General features: G+C 33.7%; 1 protein-coding gene across 1 annotated transcript; it reads left to right on the plus strand.

The window, feature by feature from the left end:
- The first annotated feature begins 2,251 nt into the window (after positions 1-2,251).
- On the plus strand, positions 2,252-8,683 carry LOC121993117 (cytochrome P450 97B2, chloroplastic-like). The gene is made up of 13 exons (XM_042547795.1): positions 2,252-2,621; positions 2,748-2,981; positions 3,532-3,670; positions 3,832-3,980; positions 4,451-4,634; positions 5,805-5,848; positions 5,959-6,043; positions 6,232-6,318; positions 6,420-6,508; positions 7,208-7,296; positions 7,574-7,638; positions 8,036-8,185; positions 8,263-8,683. The coding sequence occupies exons 4-13, from the start codon at positions 3,841-3,843 to the stop codon at positions 8,512-8,514; spliced, it is 1,185 nt and encodes a 394-aa protein (XP_042403729.1). The 5' UTR covers positions 2,252-2,621; positions 2,748-2,981; positions 3,532-3,670; positions 3,832-3,840; the 3' UTR covers positions 8,515-8,683.
- Positions 8,684-9,436: the final 753 nt, after the last annotated feature.

The following is a 9,436-nucleotide window of genomic DNA, read 5'->3' on the forward strand; positions in this document are numbered from 1 at the left end:
TGCGTATGCATTATCCTTATCTGAAAGTGTGGTGGCACACCTGTCTCCCTACTATTGTGCTGCCCCTTTTCGCCAAGCACTGAAGTTTTTCGCCTATCTTCTCACTCAATAAAATGAAGTTTCCACAGCGATCACTGCATGCACCAATTTTTTAAAATCAAGAAGTTATATATTCTACCCTTCTTTTTACCAAAAACGGAGCGATGACGTTTTTTCATTTATCTATCTAAAAGAATACCTTAATTTTGAAATAAAAAAACAGCACCAAAATAATATTATTTTTTTCCCGTTAATTAATCACCTAAATTCTCTCTCTCGTCATTTTTAATACATTTCCTTTGTTTAGGATTAAAAAAAAATTGATATGTTTTCATATAAGATTCACCGTTAAATCTGATATGATCTCATATAAGTGGATATGATATTTTCTCATAGTATACCTATTGAATTTGATATGTAAAATATCAAGTCATGTCTAATATCACGTCTAACATAGGCTTGATTTTTTTCCATTTCAGTTTCTTATATTGAAAAACATATGAGATTTAGAAGTTTGACACGAGTGATAAGAAGGGAATATTATTATTTTTGATGTTTTTTAATAATTTTAAAATTAAGATTGTTTTTTATAAATAAGGAAATGTGGCCATTTTCTTTAGTAAAAACAACAGTATATTTTACTATTGTGTTTTTTAATTTAATTAAATGGGTAAAAATTAGATGGCATTTGTCATATGTGTCAAATGGATATTTTAGGTTTTATTAAAATCGAATGAACGTCTCATTTAAAATGGTATCTTTAAAATAATTTTATCATTTTGCTATATAATGGTAGAAGTTAATATCTAATGTCTACACTACATTATCTCATCATTTGGCTGTGTAAAAGTCGCAATGTATTATTTGTCGAAACTACTATCTCCACACGTCTATCTACTAGCTTTTATAACAATAACTATATTATTTTTTTAATTTTATTTATTTGAGTGATAACTAGTTTAAAATAATATTTTAACCAATAAAATGTATTATTTGTCGAAACTACTATCTTCACACGTCTATCTACTAGCTTTTATAACAATAACTATATTATTTTTTTAATTTTATTTATTTGAGTGATAACTAGTTCAAAATAATATTTTAACCAATAAAATAAATAATTGAGACTTCATAATATTTATTACACTTCAAATGAATATTATTTAATCATGATGAACATATTTGAATATTATTTAATCATGATGAACATGTAAAAGCTAGCATGTAGCTTTTATAATGTACATAAGCTAATTGTTAGATTCTATAATGTGTAGATGCTAGTTGTTAGCTTCAACCGCGATAATTTTATATAATTTTAATTTTACTTTATTCATGTGATAATTAAAACAACATTTTAATGAATAAATCAAACAATAGGAATTTCATCACAAATATTACATTTCAAATGAATATAATTAAATCATAATTGAACATGTGGATAATAAGATTAAAAGGTCCGTCAAAATTTGTTATTAAAAGATCTAAATTCTTAATTAAATAGTAAGATAGTAAAATTTTAATTCATGTATCCAATTTTTCTCATCTATTAATCTTAGAAAATGACCCATTTTACTTTATAAAACTTTACTATTGATGATCAGAATAAATTGAGAAGTATAGATGGATCATAACAAAGGACTCAACACTTTTTTCAAACTCTCTCGATATAATATTAGAAGTGGAAAAGTCCGTCCAACTTCTTACTATCTTGAGCATGTAGTCATTGCATTTATATATAATATAATACATGAATACAGCTCATGCAATAGTGTAACACAAGGGAGAGCACACAAGGGAGAGCTCTAGATGGACTCTCCCTATAAAAATTAATTTAATTTTTTTAATGAGATATTAAACTGATAAGAACACATACTACATTATTTGATCAAAAGGCAGAAAAGAATATATTTTCTAATGTCGCCGGAAAAAGGTATTTATAAAAGTTTATCTACACGTGATATTATCAATCATAAAATATGAGACTAAAAAGAATTATAACATCACAATATATATTTTTTATATAAAAAAATATCGGAAAAATTGTTAATAAATTTAAAAATTAATTTTAATATAAAATATTAACATTATTTTAGATTTCATAAAAATTATTTATTAAAGGAGTATATTCTTAATTATATATGTTCCACGTCATCGCGAGAATAAGGCATGTCAAAGCCTTAAAAAAAAAAAAAAAAAAAAAAAAAAAAGTCGTGCCGCCTGTTTCTCCATCCTTCCTCTACGCTAACCCTAGCACAAGAGAGGCGCCGCGATTTTTCTCCTTCCTCCCTCTCCTCGTGTCGCGCCTCTCCTCCCTCTCCAAATCCCCTCCTCTCTCGCCGAAGCTCATCGCGAAGCAGAGCCGCCCTCCTCTCCTCGTCGCGAAGCAGAGCCGCCTCCCTCTCTCGCCGAAGCTCGTCGCGAAGCAGAGCTCCTCTCCTCGTCGCGAAGCAGAGCCGCCCTCCTCTCCTCGTCGCGAAGCAGAGCAGCCCTCCTCTCCTCGTCGCGTTCCTCTCTCGCCGCGAGACCCCTCATCGCCTTCTGATCTTCTTCGACACTAGGGCATTTCTCTCCGCCGAACTAGGGTAAAATCCGTGTTGCCTCTTGTAAAATCTATTCTTTTGTCCTGAACAAATGTATTTTCCAATCTAGTGAGGAAACTTCAAAATTTTCTGGCTGAACGTTTATAATGATTTAATGTTGATCTGCAGCCATATGATCTTCTGTATCTTGAAATTCTACATCTTTTTGGTGATTCTAGCTCGTGCGCTTTTTCAATACACAATCTTCTTGAAGCTGGGAAGGCTTTATGGTTTGGTTGCTGGGTCCTGATTGGGTCCTTATGCTATGTGTCGAACATGGGAAACGATTATCGGGCAACAAGATTGGGCACCTATACTACTTCTGGTGCCTTTGGTTCTTGGTTTAGAAAAAATCAACCCCAGGTAAATTTGAATATAGCATTTCTCTAGTGTATCAAGGGTGATACTTTTGATTTATCTTTTCCCATTGTGAAGATTTGAACTTGTCCAGAAAAAAAAATTAATGATACAATAAAACATTTTCATATGTTCTAGATATTAATGATATTATGTATAGTTTTTGGTTATGCTCCTTTATTCAAAATATTAGTCTAACTATATGGCTATGGACTCTTTGCGTCCATGATATTATATGCGCCATATCTGGACTTCAAATATGACGAGTGACTTCTGAGGAATCATATATTTTCCCTTTGCAAATCGGGGCACCTGGATGGTGAATGTAGCTTGGGTCAGTTTTGTGTATACTTAGTCTTGCTTCAAATACGGTTAAGATCCATTTATCATGGTTTTAGTCTGGCTTCTAGGCGGCACGGTGGCAGTGTTACTTTCTTAGATCATGTTTGCATTTGTTTTTCAAATTTTCTATAATTGTTTTTTGTTTGATATTTGGGGTATTTATCTTCTTGAGTATCTTCCCAGCTGCTCCTTAGTATGTGCCATATTTTTGCAGGAATATTCCTTTGCTGTAGGGAACGTTTGCATTTCCACAATGCCTCGGCATCTTAGGTGGTAAACCTGGTGCCTCAACCTATATTGTTGGTGTGCAAGATGAGAAGGCACTCTACTTGGACCCTCATGAAGTTCAGTTGGTATAAAATTTATCAATGCATATTTTCTTTTCTTTTCGATCGTTCTCAGTTCATGAGCAATTATCATGCTTACTTAAAACCAATTGCCCTACTAATTTGCTTTCATACTGATCTCTTTTAAAAAGACCTTATCGCCTGCCATTTCTTGTTGTCGTTTCCAGAAAACTCACATGGACGCTACGGCTCTCGGGCATCTCCCGACTGTGATCCATGGCGGATTCCAGCGTCTTCTCTCCTCCTCTGCTACCCATTCTCCCGACTGCATTCCCTCCTTCAATTCCCGGTTCACCAAATGTTCCTCTGGCATTCGGTGGGCTCCCAATCTCCCTTGCGATTTTGCTTTTTGGGCCGATTTTTCTTTCAGTGCATGCTGATTAATTCTGCAGTTCTAATCTCTGTTCCAATCTCTAGTTGGATTGTCTTACTTTTTTTGGAATAATTATTGGTTCTCGAGGTAAAGGAATTGGCATGCTTGCTCAATTTAAAAATATAGGTTTTTGGGTTACTGTGGCTGCTGATATTCCATCTTCATTTGCTCTGTTCCCTTTTCTTTTCGATCTTTCTTTTGCGACTAATTTGGTGTGGAGCATCTTAGAACCTTCTCATGATGGTCTGAATGATCTGTCTCGTGCAATCTGAAGTCACAAATTGTCATGATATTGCGGAGTGGACCTATGTTGCCCAAATCCACATTATTTTCTTCTTCATATGTTTCTGGAAAACAAATATGCATGGAAATTTAAACTATGAACTTGACCTATTTGCTTCGAGCTTGTGCAGATGCCAATCATGTAGTATGGAGAAATCAAAGACGTCAAAGAAAAATCTGCTTGACAATGCAAGCAACCTTCTTACTAATTTGCTAAGTGGGGGTCGCCTTGGATCGTTGCCCACCGCTGAAGGTGCTGTCTTGGATTTGTTTGGTCGGCCACTTTTTTTTTCGCTGTATGATTGGTTTCTCGAGGTACTTCTACCATCTTTTATATATATATATATATATAAATTTTTTTATAATGATTGAACATATATTTGGTTCAGTAACCACGTCTACAACTGTTAAGTACAACAAAACTATAATATATAGTCTGGGCGCCATTTCAACTTTTTCCACTAATTCATTTATGTTTGGTTAGAAATGCAAAGAACCATAAAAGTTCAATTTGAGTCATATTTTCCTTGATATTAGCCAAACTAACTGACCCTGCATTTAAATTGTCTTCTTTAATCTAGCTTTCATAATTGAGTTCTTGATGTTAGCTATACTGTTGCTCCAAGTACGAATGAGAGTCACAATAAAAAAAGATAAAATACCCCCCAAAAAATATCTTGTGTTAACTTGCTCCAAGAACTTCTAATCTTTAAAACTTTTCTTTCAGGAGAAGTTATTTCTTTTATTAAATTCAAGCTATGCACGTCATAAACAATGTTTTAGCAAGAACATAGCAATATTGTGTAGCTAGCAACAACTTAATTCTTTTTCTGTGTTTTAATAGGTTGCAGAATGCTCTTTCTTTCCTGTGTTAATGATGATGTATGTCATGATATTTTATGAGTAGAGAAAGCATGCCGCTGTACTAACAAGATTCATATTGTTTAAGCAGCATGGTTCAGTTTACAAGTTAGCCTTTGGGCCTAAATTATTTGTTGTTGTATCCGATCCCATTGTGGCAAGACATGTCCTTGGGGAAAATGCATTTTCTTATGTTGTTCTGCGTCATTTAAAGTATCCTACCTGAACATCAAGTGTCCCATTGTTCTTGCCTGTGGAACACATGTTCTGATGGTTGTACGAGTAAATTTTTTGTCACATGTATAAATTCAACACTTTGTTATGTACATTATCTTTTAATTTGGCCTCATGAATCTCTTTTGTCTTTTCTAAGGTTTACGTCATCAAGATTTGTCACCATTTGATGATGTTTCATTAGCTATATCCTGGATTTCTTGTTAATCTTATAATGTTCTTTTTTTGGTTTGTTTTGAAGTGGTTTATCATTCTTGGTACTGATTTTGACTATTTGTCAATTGACATAGCAGTTAGCAAAATGCTTTAAAGTTCTTGTGTTTGGCATTTTATTTTTTATTATTATAAAAATATTTCAATTCTTATTTCATCATTATTCATTCTAGGAAGATGATGTTGAGAAACTTCAGCAAAGAGATTACTCATCTCACAAGGTTTGTTCATTATATACCTTCTTTACTGTGTGATGTCAGTTCTCTTCATTTTAGGATAAAAATAGATTCTCATGAGGTCTACTATTGAACTTAACGTGAAAAGCATGTAGGACGCCAGTTTGTTGCGCTTTCTCATGTGGCAAGAGAAAGCGCTTTCTCGTTGATATGCGGGGTGTCGATGTTGATGATTGCCAGGTAAATTTCACTTGTTCGCATCAACTTTTTGACTTAAAGATCTGAGACTCTGAGTATTAATAGCAACGTACCTTAGAGTTTAATGACATAAAATAAACCATACAGTCTACCCCAAAATTGTTTGAGCTATTAACTGTAAATCCTTAATCTTAATAGATTATTTATATAAGAAACAATTCATTCTGTAGCTAAGGGATGATCTCATGACAATGCTTATTGCGGGACATGAAACAACTGCTGCTGTTCTTACATGGTCAGTGTTTCTACTTGCTCAGGTAATGTGACATTTAATGCAAATGTCAAGGTATTTCTTCACTGAGTTAATTGAACGGGTAATCATAGAAGTCTTAGATAATTAAAGTTTCTTGTGATGCAGAACCCATCAAAGATGAAAAAGGCCCAGATGGAGGTAGATTCTGTTCTCGATGGAAAGAAAATAACCCTTGAATGTCTGAAAAAAATGGAGTATGTTATACTACTACTAGTTATAATTAAAATTTTCAGTCTAGACAAATTTGCAATTTGTTGTGTGGCATGCATAATACTTGGATAAAAAAATGATAGTTTTTTTCCTTTTTGAGACAAATCTTCTACTTATTAGTTCAAATTTTGTTCATGAGATGATTTCTTAGTTTGTGGGCTCAAATTTATACTTTTCTCTATATAGTTACACATTTTGGAGAAATTTATATGTGATTAGAAAACATTGCACAAGTTCATATATGACAACGTTTTTTGATTGAAACATAAAATGACAGCGATTTTATGAATTCAGTAATTTATATCTTCACTTGACCATAAGAATTTGACTTTCACATTTAAAAAGGACTCTTCTACTTAGGAGATAAAAGAAATCTTATATAATTGAAAATTTTTCAAATGATATGACACAAAAAAAAGTATTCACTATACTACATATCAATATTTAAATTTTCTAAATTAGTGAGCATATTCTATCAATTCAAGATCGCTTTGATTTAGATCCCATATAGGAATTGTAAGCAGACATACAATCAGATTGTAGGTTTATAAGATGCTTTGTAATAATACATTTTTTTGTGATTGTTTCAATAGGGTATTTGCTCAGGTCCAGTTAACATTATTTTAAATGGCATCGTCCTCAGTTGTTTTCTTTTACTACTTCAATAACTGTTACATCTCCAGATACCTGCGTCTTATCATTGTTGAAGCTCTTCGTTTGTATCCTCAGCCTCCATTACTTATTAGACGAGCTCTCAAAGAAGATAAACTTCCTGATATTTTTCTCTTCCCATATTAACTAGAATCTTAAGTTACATGATCTCCTTGAATGAACTTTTGATATCATCTGTTTCATATGTTTTTTTTTTTTGGTTCTCATCAAATCTATAAAAATTGGGCCAACATAATTTGAGACATTAGAGATCAAGCCATGTTCCTGTTGAGCCAACTATCTTGATTACCTTTTCTTTTAAGCTACAAATTGCATTAAATTTTCCAATACGATTCCTTATCTTCAAACTTCCATTTGATGCATTTACTCTTTACTTTCAGGAGGTTATATGGGTAATGAAGATGGATACGCAATTCCTGCAGGGACCGATATTTTTATTTCTGTGAGTTAATCCAAGATATATAGTAGGCATTAAATGCGCAAGTATTGTTTCAGAATTCTACTGGCTAGCAACAATTGGTAGAGCACCCAATTGTCGTTTAGGAGGTATTAATGGATAATGGATTTATCTACTCAGCCATAAATATTTCAATTAAAGAGGAATAAATGATTGTTTGTAATCTCAAATCCCATTGTCCAAATGTCCACTTGTCTTTTATCATGTCTTTGGTTTTCAGGAGTAACATATTCAAATTCCAATCTTATCTACAATCTGAATTTAGGATTTTTTTTTAAAAAATGCTAAAATCTGTCACCAAGAACTAATACATATCTATGTTGTAGGGTTTAGTGATCTATCTAATGTTTTATATTCACGAAACTGAAACTGCCGTATTCAGGTATACAATCTCCACAGATCACCATATTTCTGGGACAAGCCAGCTGAGTTTGAGCCAGAAAGATTTTTAACTCCAAAAGCAAATGAAGGCATTGCCGGATGGGCAGGCTACGATCCAAGTCGCAGCCCTGGAGCGATGTACCCAAACGAGGTTGTTAAGTCGTTACTTCATAAAATTGATAGATTTATAAAGCTTTACTGCTTAATCTTCAGCTATCATCTTTATAGATAACTTCTGATTTCGCCTTCATACCATTCGGTGGAGGGCCGCATAAGTGTGTCGGCGACCAGTTTGCACTATTGGAATCGACTATTGCTTTGGCTTTGTTGCTTCAGAAGTTCGATGTCCAACTGAGGGGGTCACCTGATGAAGTACAGTTAATCACTGGCGCAACTATACATACAAAAAGTGGCCTCTGGTGCAAGCTGAGGAGGAGGGCTTCAGTAGGAGCTAAGCAAAACCAACTTGTCGAAGTATAAATGTATAAAAATTAACAAACCAAAGAGATCTTTATGTAGTGTCTTATGATCCGTGTAGACTAAATTAATGTTGTAACCTTCCTAAATAGTCGTCATAAGAATTGGACATTAAGTCTTGACATTACAGCTTTCTTCTTCCTTCATGGTAATATTTTTTTTTTATTTCCAATGATATTAGTTTCTGATGTGCAAATTACATTTTGATTTCAGTTTTAATCCCCATTATTTAGCTGTTAGACTAAACCTTTTTACTGTTTATGAACTAATTCTTCCAGCTATGAAGTTCTTAAGAGAACTTGTAGTAATGGTTCAAGTCTGCAAAATTCTTAATCAATTTCAGCACACTGGTCTCTTCTTATTTTGACACTGGAGCATTCCTGAGCTACATAAATCTTGCAAGGTCAAAGGGGAAAACAAGTTTTTGGTTTCGATAACCAAGCTAATCCAAGACTAGAGTTGTTTTGAACATAACAGACGAGCAGAGCTGTTTTGATCATTCACAAAAATATGTAAGGAAAGGACACAGCTGAAAAACTAATACATTCTGCGCAGGAAAAAAAAACTTTCTTTTAAAGGTTCCATCATCAGTTTGTAAATAGTGAAGGAAATCGAACCATGTGCCATTTAATCGCCACAACACCTTGAACTTTCAGAATCTCACGATTAATATGTACACAACATAAGAACACAATCAGCAACTGACTACGACCATGCCCTAGCCTAAAAGACTGTTTTTTCACCACGATCTCGACTCAGGAAGCCAAAGAAATAGAAAAAGGAGTACCATTAAACTTGGGGAAAAGCGAATAGGCAAAATGCAAGAGATGCTCACCATGAACGTGGGAAGGAAGAGGGCGAGTGGATCAAACGCGAAGCTATCGATCTCATTCTCGGATCCCCGCTTCTTCTTCTTCTTCTCAAT

Source organism: Zingiber officinale, chromosome 6B (genome assembly GCF_018446385.1).
Source record: "Zingiber officinale cultivar Zhangliang chromosome 6B, Zo_v1.1, whole genome shotgun sequence".
Classification (NCBI taxonomy): Eukaryota; Viridiplantae; Streptophyta; class Magnoliopsida; order Zingiberales; family Zingiberaceae; genus Zingiber; species Zingiber officinale.